Source organism: Taudactylus pleione, unplaced genomic scaffold (genome assembly GCF_031769625.1).
Source record: "Taudactylus pleione unplaced genomic scaffold, aTauple2 ptg000522l, whole genome shotgun sequence".
Classification (NCBI taxonomy): domain Eukaryota; kingdom Metazoa; phylum Chordata; class Amphibia; order Anura; family Myobatrachidae; genus Taudactylus; species Taudactylus pleione.
Genome location: NW_028284924.1, coordinates 3,875,885 through 3,898,547, shown reverse-complemented (window position 1 = coordinate 3,898,547; position 22,663 = coordinate 3,875,885). Strand labels below are relative to the sequence as shown.

At 44.6% G+C, this 22,663-nt stretch overlaps 1 protein-coding gene across 1 annotated transcript in view; it reads right to left on the bottom strand.

Annotated features, from left to right (window-relative positions):
• PPP1R21 (protein phosphatase 1 regulatory subunit 21) overlaps window positions 1–22,663 on the bottom strand; it is an 84,885-nt gene that overhangs the window by 58,264 nt on the left and 3,958 nt on the right. Inside the window, exons 3-6 of the mRNA XM_088450726.1 lie at window positions 20,390–20,536; window positions 18,122–18,220; window positions 6,379–6,543; window positions 5,316–5,374 (exon numbers count right to left, since the gene is read on the bottom strand). Coding sequence (XP_088306852.1) covers window positions 5,316–5,374; window positions 6,379–6,543; window positions 18,122–18,220; window positions 20,390–20,536 — 470 coding nt within the window. The remainder of the gene's footprint in view (window positions 1–5,315; window positions 5,375–6,378; window positions 6,544–18,121; window positions 18,221–20,389; window positions 20,537–22,663) is intronic.

Below are 22,663 nucleotides of genomic sequence, written 5' to 3'. Positions count from 1 at the left end.
TTGCGCAGCCTCGGAGCATTGAATGGAGGCAGACGGTGTCCAATGTGACTCTACAAGGGGTTTTGTACCTACTGCCTTATTCTTAAAGTAGATCGGGGTCACCTGGTGCATAGGTTAGAATTGTGGCTGGAATATTGGGCAATAGGGTCAAAATATTACCCAACAACATGTAATTTTTTTCCCTATTTTTTCATTCTTATTATTTATTTAGATAAACCAATGGGAAAAAAAGGTTGGCTACATTAGATCTCAACAATCCTGGGCCCTGAAAATGGCATGAAAATAGGTCATTACTAGTGATTTGATGATTGGATAATAGTGACATTACATTTACGCTTGACATATAAAAAGAGTGGCAGAGAAGGTAACAAAGCTCTATGCCAGCAAAAGTCTAACCAGTGATCATGTACGGCAGCTCCATAACATAGCAGTTTCCGCACTGTGGGACATTTAGAAGCAATGACTCCACATGTGGAACGTGTAATGTTCAGATGTAGAAAAAAATTAAAAATCAAGTTAACATGATAATCTTGAATTATAAAGATATATCACGCCGCTTACAGTGCAGGTAAGAGCCATATTTAGCAGCAAGACAGGGTGGCAATGCCACATTGTGCGGTGTGTCAATAAATGCAGTACCAGCTTTGCATACAGTCTTATATAGTAGTACCAGTGCAGAAACGGCTTTACGGGCAGCCTTATACAGCAGTGCCAGTGCAGTACCAGCCTTGCATGAAGTCTTATACAGCAGTGCCAGTGCAGCACCAGCTTTGTGGGCAGTCTTATACAGCATTGCCAATGCAGTAAAAGTCTTGCATGCAGTCTTATATAGCAATGTCAGTGCATTACCATGCAGCCTTATACAGCAGTGCCAGTGCAGCACCAGCCTTACATGCAGCATTATAGAGCAGTGCCAGCCTTGCATGCAGCCTTATACAGCAGTGCCAGTGCAGCACCAGCCATGCATGCAGCAGTGCAGTACCAGCCTTGCATGCAGTCTTATACAGCAGTGCCAGTGCAGTAGAAGCCTTGCGTGTAGCCTTATACAGCAGTGCCAGTGCAGTACCAGCCTTGCATGAAGTATTATACAGCAGTGCCAGTGCAGGAAAAGCCTTGCAGGCAGTCTTATACAGCAGTGCCAGTGCAGTACCAGCCTTGCAGGCAGTCTTATATAGCAGTGCCAGTGCAGTAAAAGTCTTGCAGGCAGTCTTATATAGCAATGTCAGTGCATTACCATGCAGCCTTATACAGCAGTGCCAGTGCAGCACCAGCCTTACATGCAGCATTATAGAGCAGTGCCAGCCTTGCATGCAGCCTTATACAGCAGTGCCAGTGCAGCACCAGCCATGCATGCAGCAGTGCAGTACCAGCCTTGCATGCAGTCTTATACAGCAGTGCCAGTGCAGTAGAAGCCTTGCATGTAGCCTTATACAGCAGTGCCAGTGCAGTACCAGCCTTGCATGCAGTCTTATACAGCAGTGCCAGTGCAGTAGAAGCCTTGCGTGTAGCCTTATACAGCAGTGCCAGTGCAGTACCAGCCTTGCATGTAGCCTTATACAGCAGTGCCAGTGCAGTACCAGCCTTGCATGAAGTATTATACAGCAGTGCCAGTGCAGGAAAAGCCTTGCAGGCAGTCTTATACAGCAGTGCCAGTGCAGTACCAGCCTTGCAGGCAGTCTTATATAGCAGTGCCAGTGCAGTAAAAGTCTTGCATGCAGTCTTATATAGCAATGTCAGTGCATTACCATGCAGCCTTATACAGCAGTGCCAGTGCAGCACCAGCCTTACATGCAGCATTATAGAGCAGTGCCAGCCTTGCATGAAGCCTTATACAGCAGTGCCAGTGCAGCACCAGCCATGCATGCAGCAGTGCAGTACCAGCCTTGCATGCAGTCTTATACAGCAGTGCCAGTGCAGTAGAAGCCTTGCATGTAGCCTTATACAGCAGTGCCAGTGCAGCACCAGCCATGCATGCAGCAGTGCAGTACCAGCCTTGCATGCAGTCTTATACAGCAGTGCCAGTGCAGTAGAAGCCTTGCGTGTAGCCTTATACAGCAGTGCCAGTGCAGTACCAGCCTTGCATGTAGCCTTATACAGCAGTGCCAGTGCAGTACCAGCCTTGCATGAAGTATTATACAGCAGTGCCAGTGCAGGAAAAGCCTTGCAGGCAGTCTTATACAGCAGTGCCAGTGCAGTACCAGCCTTGCAGGCAGTCTTATATAGCAGTGCCAGTGCAGTAAAAGTCTTGCATGCAGTCTTATATAGCAATGTCAGTGCATTACCATGCAGCCTTATACAGCAGTGCCAGTGCAGCACCAGCCTTACATGCAGCATTATAGAGCAGTGCCAGCCTTGCATGAAGTCTTATACAGCAGTGCCAGTGCAGCACCAGCTTTGTGGGCAGTCTTATACAGCATTGCCAATGCAGTAAAAGTCTTGCATGCAGTCTTATATAGCAATGTCAGTGCATTACCATGCAGCCTTATACAGCAGTGCCAGTGCAGCACCAGCCTTACATGCAGCATTATAGAGCAGTGCCAGCCTTGCATGCAGCCTTATACAGCAGTGCCAGTGCAGCACCAGCCATGCATGCAGCAGTGCAGTACCAGCCTTGCATGCAGTCTTATACAGCAGTGCCAGTGCAGTAGAAGCCTTGCATGTAGCCTTATACAGCAGTGCCAGTGCAGCACCAGCCATGCATGCAGCAGTGCAGTACCAGCCTTGCATGCAGTCTTATACAGCAGTGCCAGTGCAGTAGAAGCCTTGCGTGTAGCCTTATACAGCAGTGCCAGTGCAGTACCAGCCTTGCATGAAGTATTATACAGCAGTGCCAGTGCAGGAAAAGCCTTGCAGGCAGTCTTATACAGCAGTGCCAGTGCAGTACCAGCCTTGCAGGCAGTCTTATATAGCAGTGCCAGTGCAGTAAAAGTCTTGCATGCAGTCTTATATAGCAATGTCAGTGCATTACCATGCAGCCTTATACAGCAGTGCCAGTGCAGCACCAGCCTTACATGCAGCATTATAGAGCAGTGCCAGCCTTGCATGCAGCCTTATACAGCAGTGCCAGTGCAGCACCAGCCATGCATGCAGCAGTGCAGTACCAGCCTTGCATGCAGTCTTATACAGCAGTGCCAGTGCAGTAGAAGCCTTGCATGTAGCCTTATACAGCAGTGCCAGTGCAGCACCAGCCATGCATGCAGCAGTGCAGTACCAGCCTTGCATGCAGTCTTATACAGCAGTGCCAGTGCAGTAGAAGCCTTGCGTGTAGCCTTATACAGCAGTGCCAGTGCAGTACCAGCCTTGCATGTAGCCTTATACAGCAGTGCCAGTGCAGTACCAGCCTTGCATGAAGTATTATACAGCAGTGCCAGTGCAGGAAAAGCCTTGCAGGCAGTCTTATACAGCAGTGCCAGCCTTGCATGAAGTCTTATACAGCAGTGCCAGTGCAGCACCAGCTTTGTGGGCAGTCTTATACAGCATTGCCAATGCAGTAAAAGTCTTGCATGCAGTCTTATATAGCAATGTCAGTGCATTACCATGCAGCCTTATACAGCAGTGCCAGTGCAGCACCAGCCTTACATGCAGCATTATAGAGCAGTGCCAGCCTTGCATGCAGCCTTATACAGCAGTGCCAGTGCAGCACCAGCCATGCATGCAGCAGTGCAGTACCAGCCTTGCATGCAGTCTTATACAGCAGTGCCAGTGCAGTAGAAGCCTTGCATGTAGCCTTATACAGCAGTGCCAGTGCAGCACCAGCCATGCATGCAGCAGTGCAGTACCAGCCTTGCATGCAGTCTTATACAGCAGTGCCAGTGCAGTAGAAGCCTTGCGTGTAGCCTTATACAGCAGTGCCAGTGCAGTACCAGCCTTGCATGTAGCCTTATACAGCAGTGCCAGTGCAGTACCAGCCTTGCATGAAGTATTATACAGCAGTGCCAGTGCAGGAAAAGCCTTGCAGGCAGTCTTATACAGCAGTGCCAGTGCAGTACCAGCCTTGCAGGCAGTCTTATATAGCAGTGCCAGTGCAGTAAAAGTCTTGCATGCAGTCTTATATAGCAATGTCAGTGCATTACCATGCAGCCTTATACAGCAGTGCCAGTGCAGCACCAGCCTTACATGCAGCATTATAGAGCAGTGCCAGCCTTGCATGCAGCCTTATACAGCAGTGCCAGTGCAGCACCAGCCATGCATGCAGCAGTGCAGTACCAGCCTTGCATGCAGTCTTATACAGCAGTGCCAGTGCAGTAGAAGCCTTGCATGTAGCCTTATACAGCAGTGCCAGTGCAGCACCAGCCATGCATGCAGCAGTGCAGTACCAGCCTTGCATGCAGTCTTATACAGCAGTGCCAGTGCAGTAGAAGCCTTGCGTGTAGCCTTATACAGCAGTGCCAGTGCAGTACCAGCCTTGCATGTAGCCTTATACAGCAGTGCCAGTGCAGTACCAGCCTTGCATGAAGTATTATACAGCAGTGCCAGTGCAGGAAAAGCCTTGCAGGCAGTCTTATACAGCAGTGCCAGTGCAGTACCAGCCTTGCAGGCAGTCTTATATAGCAGTGCCAGTGCAGTAAAAGTCTTGCATGCAGTCTTATATAGCAATGTCAGTGCATTACCATGCAGCCTTATACAGCAGTGCCAGTGCAGCACCAGCCTTACATGCAGCATTATAGAGCAGTGCCAGCCTTGCATGCAGCCTTATACAGCAGTGCCAGTGCAGCACCAGCCATGCATGCAGCAGTGCAGTACCAGCCTTGCATGCAGTCTTATACAGCAGTGCCAGTGCAGTAGAAGCCTTGCATGTAGCCTTATACAGCAGTGCCAGTGCAGCACCAGCCATGCATGCAGCAGTGCAGTACCAGCCTTGCATGCAGTCTTATACAGCAGTGCCAGTGCAGTAGAAGCCTTGCGTGTAGCCTTATACAGCAGTGCCAGTGCAGTACCAGCCTTGCATGTAGCCTTATACAGCAGTGCCAGTGCAGTACCAGCCTTGCATGAAGTATTATACAGCAGTGCCAGTGCAGGAAAAGCCTTGCAGGCAGTCTTATACAGCAGTGCCAGTGCAGTACCAGCCTTGCAGGCAGTCTTATATAGCAGTGCCAGTGCAGTAAAAGCCTTGCAGGCAGTCTTATACAGCAGTGTCAGTGAAGGTGTAAGCTGGCACATGGCAGCATTTTCTGGCATTTCATAACAGCATTTATAGTAACAGGTCAATGAAGGCACAGTAGGAAACTGATGTATTTACTACGTGGCTCCACAAAACCCATGGATTGCTGACTGTGTAGCTTTAATATGACACATTCCATTGCAGAAGCACTCACCAGTCTTCTGATCGCAGCCTGCAGTCCTTGGCCTCCTTCTCCAGGGATTGAGCTTTGACCTGAGGGATATATACTATATAGGTTAGACGCCCATGTTTCCTCAATTAAATTCCAGCAGATTAAGGATGCAGCGGCATAATCTCAATAAATACAGAAAAAACGATGAATGCGCCTGAAGCCATTTCCGCGTGCTGCGGACAGACCACAGCAACCAATAACATACTCCAAGAGTGATCTCCTAATGTCACTGCATCGTGCAAACAGCACAATGTGCTGCAACGCATAGCAACCTTCCATTTTCATTTAGATCCGTTTAGCGGAAGTTAAAATACAGAGGGCCTGACTTCAAGATTTACGCAATTCCGATATTTATGGTGAGCAATTTTTACCCACTGCACATGCGTGAAAGCCGTATTGTGAACGCACAGTGATTGGTTGGCGATTACGTTCGCACTGAAGATTCACTCACAGAGTGAGCGACAGGTAGTCAGCATTTGGGGGGAGGCAACAATGGGGTGGGTTAAGGAAACGCAGGTGTGTCTGAGCGCTTACACACCGTTTCAAGGGCCTGCATAAATAATCCACTGCGATCTCATCTCGTTCGCAGCATGAGAGACGCTGTGTTCCAGACAGGTCAGACTTGACTTAGAGGATGCGCAGCTGCCCGATCTGCGTCGATGTTACCGGTGTTTACACAGGAGAAACCCAACTCTGATGGGGACTGTCCAAAATGGACAACTCCTCCTTTTTCTTTTAAATATAAATTCTAAAATGAGTTTTGACAATGGCGCCCCTGCTGTTATAGAGGTTTTTCAACAACCGATTATTAACAAAAAAAATAAAAAATTAATAATAAAAGTATGAACAGAAAACAGGAGAACATTTCCTTAAGCTGAATCAGCAGAGCAATGGTGCGGTGTCACTATCCCCCCTCCCCCACCCACTCTGCCTTTCCACACTGTCAGCAACATTGCTACCAAGCAGACAAAGCCCAGGAAGGAACTTTAGTCATGTTTAATGCAATAGTTCCTCTCAAAACCAAGAGAAGATGATTTCTGCTCACCTCCAGCTTTGCCTTGTCACTCTGTAACTTTTCGATGGTTTCCATGTATTTCTGCTTCAGGCCATCCACGACAGCTTGGTGCTGAGCGGCGCCCGTCTCCAGGATCTCCAGCCGACTCTTCAGCTCATCCTCTACCTGCCGGTGCTTCTCGCTGGCCTCAAAGTACTAAGAACACAGAAATGACCCTTGTGTGAGAGAATTACTGCAGCCACGGACTGTCAGGGGATCTTCTGTGGTATTATATTATAGACTTACACAACACAAATCAAGGGGTAACGTGTACAAGATCCCACCATGTCTTGTACAAAAGCGCTATTAATACCACACACGGGCAATTGGTGGCTCTCCATCTGTTGTGGAACTACAAGATCCAGCAGGAAAGCTGACATTGTTAGTGGGACATGTAGTTCCACAAAATCAGGCAAGCCACCATAAAAACATGTTTGACATAAATGCATATCTACTATATAATCAATATAATATATATATTTTCTAGGAAACCGTAAGGTGCGCACAAGTTGTAAAGTGTAAAAAAAAAATTTAATAACACAATTGGCATCAGTTATGTACATTTCAGTGTTAGAATATCATCACATGACCAGCCTGGTCCCGAAGCATCGCTCCCAGCTCATTCGTACCATGTCACCTAACAGCCATCGATCTTCAGCAGCGTGCAGTCACGGCTCTAACCACCGAACACTGGAACGCTGCTAATGCCACGTGTGTTCCAAGCCTCTATTCCAGACCAAAAGCACAGTGCTCAATGCGTCTCAGGCTCTGTGAAGTAGCTCCGCCCAGACGCTTTTCGTCATACCGAGGGGGGGAATTCAATTAGGTGAGAGTTTGCAAAAGGCGTTAAATTCGCACACTTCGCCTTCATGCGCGCACCCAAGATACGCACAATTCAATTAGATATGACAATTCGCAGCAAAAATGCGTATGAATTTCGACCAAAAAACGAACAGGCAAAATAGCATAAAACAGTGGGGAGACTTTCTTGGACCCCAAAAAAGTTACAAATTTGTTAGCAAAATCATATAGCAGACTGTTAGTGGCCATAAGGAAAGTACTGTACGCTTTTAAAAAGGTTTCAAATGGCTGATTTGTGCACTGAAGAATTTTATTTAATTGCAAAGGAAATAAATGGAAAATGCAAAAAATAAAAAAAGTAGAAGATACTGCTTTTGGAATAATTTGAGGCAACTTTACAAAATGTAAAAAAAAAAAAAAAAAAATGATAAAAAGCAAATTATTTTAGTTTAAATAAATACTTTCATTAATATTTAGCAAAAAAAGAATAGAGAGCTTATTTTAGGATAATTTTGAGGCCATTTGATTTTTTTTCACCTCAAAACAGAACATATAATTATTGGTCCAATTAAACCAAATGAAAATGTCAAAATGCCTACATATGTGTCCACATACATCTGTCCTTCATGTGCTACTAGTCGCGTTACACAAAACGTGTGAGCACTGTGTGACTCGGTAGCGCCGGGTGTCTTTCGGGATGACATTTTACCTTTGCGAATAGGACACAAGCAGCTTCTGCTGCGTAAAATGATATGCGGCATGTCTATATTCTGTGCGACTGCGGGTGTATCTACATATGAAACGCTACCTTACAGTGTCAGCGGCAGCGACACTAACATAGCGTTTCACATGCAGATGCGCCCTGCTTGTGCATTCTATTCGCATCGCCGTGCGAATAAGACGCATTTAAAAAAGGTAAAAAAAAATAAAAAACGCACCAAAAGATACTCAGCGCTACTGAGTCACGCCACGGCAAGGCGCGACTAGAAGGGCTGTTAAACCTGCAAGGGAGCTAGATGTGCAAACATCTGTAATTACTCATTAGGGGGGGTGGTCCAAGGGGTTCTGAAGCAAGTCCCGACATTTTTACCTTAAAATAAAGATTTTCCCTACCTTTTCACCTGCTCAGGGGATGCAAACAAAAACAAGAGAATTTATTCTGAAAAAGAAATGAGCGTCTGGAATTGAAGTACAAATGGAATTCGCAATGCGACTGCCATGAATTTGCCTCACGGGACCAAACTCGCACCTAATTATATTCCTCCCCAAGACTTCGTCAGTGGGGGTGTCTCACCACTTGTCATATCCAGTTTATATACCCTTCAAACGGCTTCTAATTTATAACATCAATTGCCAATAACCAAACAGGCTACATTATCATGCAACACAGCGAACATTGGGCCTGATTCAGAGCCGGACGCTATTTGCGCTCGCTCGTTCAGAAAAAGGGGGTGGCTATTTAAATGAACCGTTCGCTCTTTGCGGTCTGTTCACGCCTCTATGTCTGAACGAGCGAACAAAACATGCGGTCGTAATTTTGTAAAAGACGACCCCTGGCTGCTCGCATCATACGTCATGTCCGCTATTTAATAGATTAATCGAGTACATCGAACAGCGTATGAACTGCTCGCTATTCTTGTGGTTGGTTTTTCCTACCACAATCTTGCGAGCAGTTCTGACTTTAAAATAACCAAGTGACGTGGTCAATGAAGCTCCTGTATTAATTATGCACACCCATAAAACGCCCGTTTTGACCTTTAAGCACGCCTGCGTTCTGATTTCCACTCCCCGTTTTCAAGCACCTTCCCCCGTTACCACCCACATACGCCTCCTCCTGTCACTCAAATTATCAGGCATTCGCTTTTTAGCGAACAAACGATTTTCGGCCGCACTGACTGGTTCACGCATGCGTATTACAATCCGTACGCATGCGCAGATGTGCGAACATCGGTCACAACGAACGAGCGGCCGCTTACGAGCAGCTCTGAATGAGGGCCATTGTTAAGCTGAATACACACACAACAATTTTGTTACCAACAATTTTATGAACGATTTTCTGTCAGATTATCTAAATTGTAATGAACGATTTTTTTGAACTACAAACGATATTTGCATATTCCCTTAATGAAAATTGTTCAGTTGGTCAGTCTGACTGAACTACAAACGTGAACGAGCATGAACGATAATCGTTCATAGTTTAAACTCAGAAAGTGAACAATTTTTTCAACGATTGAATGATAAACGATATCGTTAAAAAAATCGTTGTGTGTGTATGCACCTTCAGTCACACATAAACTAGTACAAAACATTACAGCAATTACAAATGTATCCATCACAATTATACATAAAAATAAAGAAAGGCTGTACATGGCGGTTCAATGTTCACAGTCAATTATCCATAACCGTACTTAGGGCGGAAATCAATTGTTTCACCCCACTACATGCCCAACAGGAGCTATTCAATTGTTGCTCCGGTCGGGCGCAATCAGCTGCCGATGCACCATTTCAGTTCGCACCTCCCAGGGGGTGCGAGCTGAAATGGGCAAAAAAAAAGGGACCATATTTGTTATGTGAAGCGTCAATAGCGGGGGGGGGAAAAAATAATTACTTTCTGCAATGTATATGCACCAAATGTCTGCTCAAAATTTTTTTTCAACAATTGATTGCTCTCCTTAGCCAACATCCAGCTGATTCTTTATGTGTTTGTGGGGATTTGAATCTAATCTCTTTACCACAATTAGACAGACAGGGACCTTCTAAGCGGGTTCGTAAGCTTCCTAAACTGGAGGCACCATTTTTGCAGTTAGTCTAAATTTATTAAATATCTGGAAGACGTTCCATCCGCTGGAGGGATCATATTCCTTGCTGGTCTGTGGCTCATGGCACGTTCTCCAGCATAGATTACATGCTCCTTTCTACAGCCTTATTACCGCACACAATGGAGGCAGAGATGGAACCGATTGGTCTCTGTGACCATGTTCTCTTGAGGTTTGGGCTTCATGTAAATTACAACAAAAAGGTATTTATAGAACGTGGTGATTCCCGACATATTTAGCACAATCCTTAAAGTTCCGTGCTAAAATCGAAGCTGCATGGGAAGAATAGAAACCAAATAACCTTGAACATTTGGAGGCAGATCCAATACTATTTTGGCAAGCTTCCAAAACAGTAATTAAGGGAGCGATCATCTCTTATATAGCAGCCCATTGGAAAAAACTTGCGGAAGAGTCTCTCTCAGCCCGGAATGGGTATGAAATACCGCCGGCCGCACGGCCGGCGGTTCGATTCCCGTCAGCGGCAGCCCGACAGGAGCAGAGTGCGACGCAGCGGAAGCCCGACAGCGCTGGAGATCCCGATCGTGGATAGGTAAGTATCCACTAACCTAACCCCCCTAACCCTCCTTAGGGGTGCCTAACCCTAACTTCCCCCCCCGAGTGCCTAACCCTAACCACCCCCTTCCACGCTACCTAAACTTAAGTCCCCCGGGGGGGTGCCTAACCCTAAGTCCCCCCCGGGAGCCCTAAACCTAACCCTCCCCCCCCCCCGCGGCTGTCCGCTCGCGGCGCCCGGCATCACTACGATCGTGATGACGGGCGCCGGTCTCCCGGCGTTGGGGAAATGCGGGCCTACATCTAGACGCCCGGCATTTCTCCATTGCCGGGATAAGACAGTCGGGAAGCCGGCTGCCGGTAGATAGGCAGTTGGCTTCACGACTGCTTCCCCTCAGCCCAACAGTGACTTACAAATTCAATTCAAACTTACTCTTCGTCTCCCAACAACCAAAATAGAATTAATTATTTGAAGGCCAAGACCATTTCGATGGTCTTTTTATTCAAATGGAAAGTAGATTCACGTTTAAAAAGGACCATCGATTTCATCAATTTGGAAAGAAGTCTGGGAGACTACTTACTAATTTATCGCGAGGCAGTAATCCTCCCTCGATAGTTCATCCCCTACGTCTTCCTGATGGGTCTTTCACCACATCAGGAGTGCATGTAATGGAGGCAATGAGATCTTTTTATGAGACATTATATGCAGATGGGCAGACCCCCTATCCCACTGATGAATCTGCAAAGTTTTCGAAGCTTTGCCGATACCTCAAGTGTCCACCGTATTCAATGATCTATTAGTTTCTCCTGTGACTGAAGCGGAGGCGAAAAAGGCGTTACATAGTATGAAAAAAGGAAAGGCGTCTGGCCCTGACGGTCTGTCAGCAGAATATTATCATATTCTCTCTAAAACAGTGTATCCTACGCTCACGCTTGTATTGAATCACATGATTCAACACAGCACCACGCCAATCCATTTTAGCTCAGCGATTCTCAGAATTCTGCCAAAACCAGGTCGAGATCTCAGTGATCCAAGCTCTTATCCCCCCATATTCCTCCTGAATTTAGATTATAAAATTTTGACTAAGATATGGCAGAAAGATTGAATCATTACCTTCTATAATACATGAAGGCCAGACCGGTTTTATTGCAGGCAGACACTCAGTGGTCAGTATACGAAGGGTTCTGTCAGCTATAATATCTGCTACGAAGTCTTCAGGCCACTCAGAAAAAGTTATATTGTCATTAGATGCTGAATAGGCATTTGACATGGTGTTGTGGCCACATCTCAGTGATACTTTGAGGATATTTGGATTTACTGAGGGCTTTTTGAATATATTTTAAAAACATTGTATTCCAGACCCACTACACAGGTCGTGTGCGATGGGCATATTTCTGATCCCTTTCTAATCCAACGAGGCACTCGACAGGGATGCCCAATGTCACTTTTGTTCGCCATAGCGCTCAAACCCTTGGCAATAGCTTTAAAGGCAGTCACCTCTATTTCAGGGTATTCTAGTGGGTAGTATAGATCTGCGAGCAGCACTATTTGCAGATGATAGGCTGTTATTTTTGTCCGGCCCTTCGGAATCTATTCCTAGGGTTATGGCTATCATTGAGGAGTTTGGTAAATTTTCTGGTTACAAAACTAACGTAGAGAAATCAGAGACACATGTTGTTATTTCTGGAGATGTTGCCACACTTTCTCAGACTTAGTCATTAAAACCGTTTAAAATTCTAGATACTCAGATTAAATATCTGGGCGCACAAATTCCTGCAAAGCTCTCAAAACTTTACTCTCTAAAATTGTATGCCTCTACTTCAGCCAATAAGTAAGATGTTGGACCGCTGGATGTTGTTGCCATTGTCGATGCTTGGTAGAATAGCGGTGACCAAGACAATCCTCTTCCCCAGGTTGTCTTCTACGTGATCCAGATGTTGCCAATAAAATTATCCCGTATAGACATGACTCGTATTACTAGATTGTTCATAAAATGTATCTGGTCTAACAAAAAACCCAGAATAGCACAAGCCAAATTAAAAGCCACTAGAGAAGGTGGGGGCGTTGGCCTTCCCGACCTTCTGAATTTTACACATGCAGTTCATTGATACATCACAGATTGGCTACTTACACGTAGTATCTACACCACATATAGAGCCATATTCAATTAGAGGTGAAGTTTTCGCCTGTCCGACTGTTCGCTTTATTCGCCTGTTTCAGAGGCAAATTTATTCCGTGCTCGTCCCCGCTTTTCACCTAATTCAATTGCAAAACAGGCGAAAACGGAAATAGGCGAATGCGGAACAGGTGAAAAGTACAGAAAGAATTGGGGAAATCAGTCTGTACCCCAGAAAAAGATGCTCTAATATAGGGAATCAATATAGATGTGTACTAATAGCCCTATTAAAACTATTTTGCGTACTTAAGTTGTGTAAATTGCTTGCTATTAGCGTCTTTGTAAAAGTGGTGAAGAATGGCATAAAGCAGTATTTTTTGGTGAAAATAAATAGTCCTGGGTTGCTTGAAAATGGGTGCAAGCATGTTTTTATGTCTCTAAAGTAAACTTTTAAAAAACGAGAAAAATCCACCTGCTGCATGCACCTGCAATCCCAAAAACACCTGACCCATATTTGTGGACCCCCAAGAAGTCTTTTTTGTTACTTTTAATGTTTATCCCCCCACTTTTTAAATTTTTACCCCAAAAATGACATGTCTTTTTTGGGGTGTTCTTAGGTTTTAGTTTCTGGTTTTTTTGCGTATTTGTCCTTTGGGGGGCTGTCCAAAGGGGTCTGAGTCGTTACCCCACGTTTGCACCCCAAAATAAAGATTTTGCATTTCTTTTCACCAGCTATTGATTGGAGAATCATTTTTGGAGAATTGTTTCCACTTAGGCAAAATTGTCCTGGAATTGAATTTGGCGAATTTTTTTTTTAGGCGAATTTTTCACAAAAAAAACAGGCGAATATGGCTTTTCACCTCTAATTGAATTCCCCTCATAGACTGTGCTTTATTAGCACCTTATTCCCCAGGAGCATTCCTGCACTCTCCGCGATCTGACATACTTCCTGAATATTGGAATCATTTAAATGTTTCACGATACCCATTTTACATGGTGGGCCTTTAACACAACCCTTAAAAGAAACCCCAGACATTTTAATTTTATTCCAATTTGGGGCAATCCTCAATTTTTGCCAGCATTGGAAAATCCTATTTACAAAAAAACTACAGGTTAAAAGGGATTCGTTCTACAGCGGACGTGTTCGACTCAGGAGGTAAATTACTAACTTTCTGATTTGAGAGAAAAAGTATGGACTTCCTCAATCTTATTTTTTTATCTTTACCTCCAAATCAGACATTATGTTCAATCTATACCGCCTCCTATGACCGTACCTCAATCACATGATTTCCTAATGTCTCTAGTTTCATAGGTCTCTAGAACCACATATAGAACTAGGTCACTGAAATCTTGGCAATCGGATTTTCCCTCTATAGCTATTGGGCAAGAACCCCTCCATAATTATCAAAAAATGATATGTACTCTAAACTCAACTTTATTACAAGAAGTCCATTTTAAAACAATTAACAGAGCTTATATTACCCCTACTCAAGGTTGCCATATAATTTCTTCTGAAATGGGAACTTGTAATAAATGTGGTTATAATAATGCTTCCATTATACACTGCATGTGGAAGTGTAGGATTATTAAACAGTTTGGGAATAAATTGGTGGTATACCTGAACACATCATTACAACTCAATATCGTTAGATCCATTGGCTCTCCTATTTGCTAATTTTACCAAGTGGGACTTTGGATCGGGTAAACATCTGCTGACTCCCTTCCTTATAGTAGAGGTTACTGTTGCGAAGAAAGTCATATTGGACTACTCACTCAAAACCCCACTATTCATGCGTCAAAAGATTTTTTATTACGGCTAATGTATTACGACAGGTATTCCACTCTCCCATATGTTGAAACAGGTGTGGTCCATTTCTATCGCAAATGGGGTAAATTTATTGAAACTTTAGATACAGAGACTCAAAATCAAGTATTTCAGAAATTTCACAAAACACAGACTGGTTCCTCCTCAGGAGAGTAACATCAACAGTGTAAAATCTAGCTATAGCTACCTGGTTCCTCCTCTGAGCCCAATATCAAAGATTCCGATCTTATCGACTCCTAACCAAAGGCTGTGTTATCTTATCTTAGTCTTATTTTATTTCTTTGTCTGTAGATAAGAGTTGTTTTCTGTCTGATATGTATATATGGACCAAAGAATTATTCTCTCTCCCACTTCCCTATTGTTCTTTCCTTTGTCTGGTGTCTTCCCCTAAGTATCTACTATTTTCAATTTTGACTGGCATATTTACTAAGCTATGGAGCTTATTCAATTCAAAGACAGTAACACAATGCAGTCCTTATATTTATATTCATGTCTAAGTTTGAAGTATAATGTCCTATACCTGGACTGAAGCCTTTATTATAAGCCGATTCCCATATTATGACTTTTTTTTTAATGCTAAATATATTATTTATTACATTAAAAATGTGCCAATATTTGATTCTCTGTACAATCTTTATAAAAAAAAAAAGCAATAAAAACATTTTGAAGAATAAAAACAATCCTACCAACACTCCACCCCCTCCTTTCCTGGATCACCCTTCCTCATCCATTTCACCAGCTGTAACATACTTCTCCCCTGTATCTGGAGAGGAAGTCATGGCCCTCATACGATCCTCCCTCCCCCCTCTTCCACCTCCCCCTTGACCCTATCCTTTCCAGTCTCCTACTCTAAAATCTCTCCTTGTGCCTGCTCCCATCTTGCCCACCTCCTCAATCTCTCTCTCTCTCTCATCTGGCACAGTCAGGTCTGCTTTCAAACATGCCCTTGTCTCCCCCATGCAAAACCACCCTTGATCCGTACACTCTTTCCAACTACCGGACCCATCTCTCTTTTGCCTCCAAACTCCTTGAGCGAATGGTTTACAACCGCCTTTCTTTCCTCCCACTCCCTGCTTCACCTGTTTCAGTCTGGCTTCCGTTCTCTCCACTCCACTGAAACTGCCCTCATGATAGTCAACAATTACCTCCTTGCTGCCAAATCCAAGAGCCACTACTCTCTGATCATTCTCCTAGAACTATGACTCCTCTATCCACCCACATCTTACAGTAGGTGTTCCCCAAGGTTCTGTTCTTGGACCTCTCCTATTCTCCCTATATACATCCTCTCTAGGTGAACACATCAGCTCTTTTGACATCCAATATCCTCTCTATGCTGAGGATACTCAGATCTACCTCTCCTCCCCTGACCTCTCCCCTCACTCGTATCTCCAACTGTCTCTCTGCTGTCTCTTCCTGGATGTTCCAGCGATTTCTTAAACTTAATATGTCCAAGACTGAGCTGATTGTCTTCCCACCCTCCCACATAACCTCACTTCCCAAAATTTTTCTTCATCAATTGATGGCACAACTATCTCCTCTAGCCACAAAGTGCGCTGTCTTGGAGTTATCCTGGACTCACCCCTCTCCCTCAAAACACATATCCAGCACCTCTCGCAGTCCTGTCGCTGCCATCTAAAAAAATAGTTCCAAGATCAGACACTTTGTCACCCAGGATGCTACTAAAACCATCATACACTCACTGGTCGTCTCCAAATTGGACTGCTGTAACCTCCTCCTATCTCTCTTCTCCAATCTGTCCTCAGTGCTGCTGCTCAGCTCATCTTCCCCTCCAAAAGTTCTGCATCTGCCTCCCCTCTCCTGCAAGCTATACACTGGCTCCCCTTCAAAACCCAATTCAAGGTTCTTACATTCACTTACAAAGTACTCACCTATTCCTCTCCCATTTACATCTCTGACCTGATCTCCCTTCACTCTCCTGGCAGCCCTCTTCATTCAAAAACAATGCACCCTGCCAACTGATTACTTGCCGCCTCCAAGATTTTGCCCTGCTGCTCCCCACCTTTGGAACTCTCTCCCTCTCCCCATCAGACTCTCCACCTCTCTACAATCCTTCAAACGGGCTCTCAAGACCCACTACTTCATCAAAACCTTCCAGCTCTCAACCTAACTTGCTCCTTCCTCCCTAACTGCTCCCATCTGTGTCAGGCCTGTTTGTCTGCCCCTCCCCCTTAGAATGTAAGATCTTACGAGCAGGGCCCTCTACCCCTCTTGTGCTTCTCTTTACTTTAGCAGCACAGGACAAAAAACACAGTATAAAAGTAACAGTGACAAGGTAAACATAAAGACAGCTTTTATTACCTGCTTGCTGTACTCCTCCTCTATAACAATACATTCCTATCCAGCCAAGCTACATCCTGTGGCTTCTGTACCGTATAGTATATAAGTCAGCCAAAAGGCTCACAGGGAACAAAAATTAAAAAAAACTATTAAAAGGCAAATTGACCCAATGCTCAAAAGCAATTAAGCTCCTTCTACTGTAAATAACTCATAAAGGTGCATACACACACTACGATTTTTTGAACGATTATCGTTTAAAGATATCGTTTAACGATAATCGTTTGAAAAAATCGTTCACTTTCTGAGTCAAACGATGAACAATCATTGTTCATGTGCGTTCACGTTTGTAGTTTGTAGTTCAGTCAGACTTGTCAACTCAACGATTTTCATTAAGTTAATATGCAAAAATCGTTTGTAGTTCATAAAAATTGTTCATTACATTTAAATGAACATAGTAAATGAACAACTTTAGTAAACGATTTTAGTTCATTTTTTCAAGGTAGAAAATCGTTTACTAAAATCGTTCATTAACTCAATCGTTGTGTGTGTATGCAGCTATAGGCTATAACGGTACATTATTTTACAAACATATAAAAATAACAGATGTGTCCTCATACACTATTGCTGCAGTCGTGCCAATCAGCCTTCTTGGCGTGCCAGGTCCCGCCTGACTACTTGCGCCGAGCTTCTTATTCACCCCAAAAATGCATCTTAGTCGCTAATGGGTGTGATAAACCGCTTCAGGAGACCGCGCAGATTCATTTGATATGCGATACTTGTATATATGTGTGACAGAGTCTGTATACTAAGTACTACGTGGTAGTGGCCGCGGCTGTTTTCCAAGCCATGGTCCGTTGTGCTTTCTCCTAAGGTTTTAAACATTAGGGGTTAATTACCAGAACTGCATTTACATAGCGCAACAACCAATTACACAATTGCTTTCATTGTCTAAAGCGCCCCATAGACCCCGATCGGGCCGGTACTGCAGACTGGCAGCCATCGATGATCGCAGATCCGTTGTGGTAATCAGTGAGATTTTGCATGTTAAAAATCCACGATTTGCTAATCACGATCATATTTTGATCGTGATCGGCAAATCAGTAAAATACAACATGCTGGATGCCACCGATGCGCCGACCCCAGCGTCTGGGGATCAGCGAATTGGCACCATCTGTCGCTAGTGTATGAGGGACTTAACTTCCACTATAAAAGCGAATTGGCAAATGTTTGTGAATTCTGCATATGAACGCATACTGGCATGTACATCCAAGTTAGAATTCTGACATTTTTTTTTTAGCCCTAGGCTTCGATTTTCCTAAGAAAGCAAAGAAAAAAAAAAAAAAAAAACTTAACTTGTTACTGACCTGTATGTGCAACCTCTCATTTTCCTCTATCTTCTTCTGGAGATCCTCATCAAAGACACTTTTTTGTTCCTGACTCATCTGGGAAGACTCCACGTGTTTCTGAACGACAGAAGGATATAGCATTAATCATTGTGCATTATCAAATCACTCAATAACTTAGTTATTAAATAACTTTTGTATCGAACGGGCCTATTTCCAGGTGAGCAAACAAGTCTATGAATAAATAGATATAAGAACATGGGAATGCTCTAGGACACCACTTAGTGAGAGTAATCATTTGTCTATTATTTTCTCACATCTAGCTCAGGGGTAGCCAACCCTGGTCCTCGTGAGCTACCAACAGAGCATATTTTCCAGGTCTCCTCATAGAGTCACAAGTGAAATAATTAGCTCCACCTGTGGATCTTTTCAAATGTGTTCGTGAGTAAAGAATACACCTGTGCATCAGCTAGGCAATCTGAAAAACATGAACTGTTACTAGCTCTCGAGGACAGTGGTTGGCTACCCCTGATTTAGCTGATAACACCTTACGAATTAACATTTGGGCTAAGAAATAATTAATGTCTTCTCAAAGACCAGTCATTGAATTGGCAGCTCCCTATTATATTACTTTGGTGATATAACGGAAAAATGTTCCAGGCGGATAATGCACAAGGATGTAGTCACTCTCGGAATCCCGACAAAGTAGTGGGGTTAGGGAAAGGGTTAGGCACTAGGGAGGGAGGGTTAGGCACTAGGGAGGGAGGGTTAGGGGGAGGATTCTGACCGCCAGCATTCCATATCCAACCCATTCCACAGATTTACAACTTCCTAATGCTACACATTACAAGATATATCGAACAACAAATGATACATCAGTAGTGAATCGGCAGGTGTGTACACCCGATATGTCTGTTAACGATGTCGTTCAGGGACATATCCGTCAGTGCAGATATATCAGCGCATCTGCATACGTGTACAGGCACCCAGCCGACCGCCAGTACACCGGCTGCAAGACCAGCCAACAACGATCTCACAACTGGGTGGGCAAATTTAAATGCCAGCCCAGTTGCGATGACAGGACAGACATATGGAGTGGCCGATCTGTGTGTACAGCTTACCAAATCTCCCGCTAGGTCGGCACAATGGCTGGTCGGCCACTTCATTGTGTGTGTAGCCCAGCTTAATGCACCGCACTGAAGTAAAACATTAATGGTCCGATTCAGAGTTGTACCGGTTTTGCTTCTGCAACTTTATGCAAATACCGCTACAGGCCTTTCCTTGGCGCACAGCAGTGTGTCTGCACGTGTAAGGACTGAGACGCTCTAACACCGCTTGGTGCGTCTCCAGATACAACCATTGGTCGCACCAGCCCCATGCTAAGTGCAGATTGTCCGTCACAGTATGGTCTCCAGTGTGAGCGAATAGGCAACAGAGTTCGCAACCACTTCAGAGAAACGCCTGCGACACTCCCATAACACCCCCATAAGAGGTATCATCTCCGTGCGTTGGAATAGCGAACGCCCATTACTTTTTCCAAGACATTTCTGAGACTACGCATATCAATCGCTACTGCGCCTCTTTGCGCGTGGACTCTGGATACATGTAAAGCGCAACAAAGACGCATGCGCAGCAGGAAAAACAATGAAAATGCTCAACTGCGTCCAACATCAACATCGCGGACGACGCAGAATCAGGACCCCAGCCTCACTTATAAAGCACAGAAGAAAGGCAGATATTTTGTCTTTAGGGTCATTTTCTTTATTCATATGCGCAATTGGTTTTGGTTGTAGGAGACAAGGAAACTGGAGGTCGCTTATAGAAGACAACACAAAGGCATCATCTAATCACTAAGCCTTGGAAAGAGATAAAGTGGCGAGAGATAAAGTATCAACCAATCAGCTCCAAACTGTCATGTTACAGGCGGTGTTTGAAAAGTGACAGGAGCGGATTGGTTGGTACTTTATCTCTTGCCAAGGCTTAGTACATAGACTCCGTAGTACAGTGGCTCCCAAACTGTGCGCCGTGGCACCCTGGGGTGCCTCAGGTTGGTGGTCCAGCATCATGTCAAATTATTTATGGTCAATGTCATGTAAATATGTGGACAAACAGAAGCGGAAAACCTGTCCACCACCACATAACTGTACTGAAGGATGACAGATAAACACAATTGACTTCATTTTACTACTTTACTACATTTATCAATAACAAACTTTTGGCTTAGGGGTGCCATGAAAACAATGCTGATACTCTAGGGTGCCATGGTTCAAAAAAGTTTTGCCGTAGTACCTTAGTCTTTTTGCCTTTGGCTTCCATCAAGGACAGTTCTTCCTGCAGCAGCTCCACCCTCTTGGCCAGCTGTTGGTTTCGGAAAGTCAGACTGTCCATCTCCTGCTGCTGTTTCCTCAGTGACTGGTCCTTCATCTTCAGCTGCTCCTGGTTGAAATAATAGAAGGAACATACTTTTAGATCCTACTACATTAAAGGAAACATCCACCTTTTCATTATGCTCTACAAACAGGAAGGATTGTGGGACACTCATGGCCGGGAACATTCACGGTACCCGGTACATGGCCTGCACTCCATGTGCTCTCCAAACGCCACGGTGGGGCACATCGAATCCCATCTGGGTTCAATAGAGGCCGACTGGACAAGACATCGCAGCCAATAAACACAGATGAGGGTTCCGATAACATAAAATCCTAACTGACACTTCACATAAGGTCCACCAGCAGAAGCTGTTGCGATGGGCCCCATGAAGACCAAATGAGTGGGGTCACTGGTATCATTCGCTGTGGCTCATGAAATCATATACTTGTAGTTTATTATTAATAAGCGGCCATCATCGACACATACTGCCAAGGTGGGTTCTCTTATACATAATAAGGTCTAGTTACCCAACAGTAAGAGAAAGAGTGGTGAAGTGTGGGGGATAGGGGACCTAACTACTAAATCATAGTGTAAGCCTCTGCTGTAAAATGCATACAGCCATAGCTACAACCATGTATGTTCTATAAGCTGGCAGATACCTTATTGCACAAACTCATTTTATTTTCCACTTGTTCAGGCAGGCTGTAGTTTTATGTGGAGTATTGCATATTTGTGTCTTCTACAGTGCTGTAGGAAATAATACAGCTAGCTTTAGAAGTGTTATGCTCACAAAGAACACGTAAATATTAACAGGTAACCCATAAAACAAAGTAGAAAGTTAAAGTTACACATTAAGTTTGGGTGCATAAGAGGTGGTCATCCGCTGACCAAAGTGCCTCTGGTGACTCTCCAGTGAGCAGCAAAGTGTTCCCTGCAGCGTTCAGCACTGCCCGCTCAGCACTGCCTGCTCAGCACTGCTTGGTCTGCCAGGAGGTAAATAGCATTGCTGGGAATACCTGTGACACAGGCACAGAGCAATCCAGTATTGCACACTTTTATAGTTACTTACCCCGGCGACTATGTAACCCTAAAACGGGCATTGATAGCAGTTATTGCCATGTGGAGGGTACACCACGGATAGTTCCGGGAATATCAAGTAAGAGAGAGAGAACAGGCGGCACAATTAGGGAAGAGTCCAAAACCCTGTTTTCAAGATTTTGAACATTAATTACGCAATTGCCGCAGAGTAAATATTCACCACAAACAGTGACTCCACCCGAGTCTGGGCTAATTCAATACGTGCACAAGGTCCAGGGGGAAACTAGCTGGCTGATCAGGGCAACCAATGGCTGATTGTACTATCTTGTGAGTAGGGATGTGGATTATTATCTCACAGCATGGATGTCATGTCCCAAGTTTTACTGCTTTTCTTGGTGGGTGTGGACAATTGTGACTTGTTTTATTGTTAGTGGGTATGTACACACACACACACACATCGAATAGTAATTGTGAGCCGGACCTCCCCCTTAGGGCTAATACCAAGACACGATGAGCACATCTTCTGTTACAGATGCTAGGGTGTCACCTTCACGACGTGCATTGTCTACCAACACCTGGAACCGTGCAGGAAGGATGCAGCACTATTACTCTCCAGAAAAGTCACTCAACTGGGTGTTAGCAAGTGGTGTAAAACACGGTATTCCCAGTATATCCCATAACGGTTCAGTTAGGTTCTCATCTGGTGAATAAGAAAGTCCTGACATGTGGATAAAAAAAAAAAAAAACAGTGTCATGCTCCTGAAACCACTGGGTGACCATATGGGCACTATGGCCGGGAGCATGGTTATCCTGGGAGACACGTGAAGATGATGAAGCGGTAGGATTGAGGTGGCCAGGACTGCAGCCAAACCATGCCAGGAAAACGCACCAGACAGCATTATGGAACCACCAGTAAATGTCACGGTCCCTCAGGGTTGTATAGTTCTCCAGCCGCACATTCCTAACCCGTGGTGAAATAGGACTCACCTGTCCACATCTCCGTCCTCTATAGCTCAGTCGTGCGCTGCTCATTCGCTTTGCAAAACTAGACAATCAAGTATTGACATAAGTCAAAAGCTCTACAGTTGTTCATCTGCTTTGCCCTGCATGGGTACTACCCTCCTGGAGCATGACAGCGTCACGTGAGACACCGCT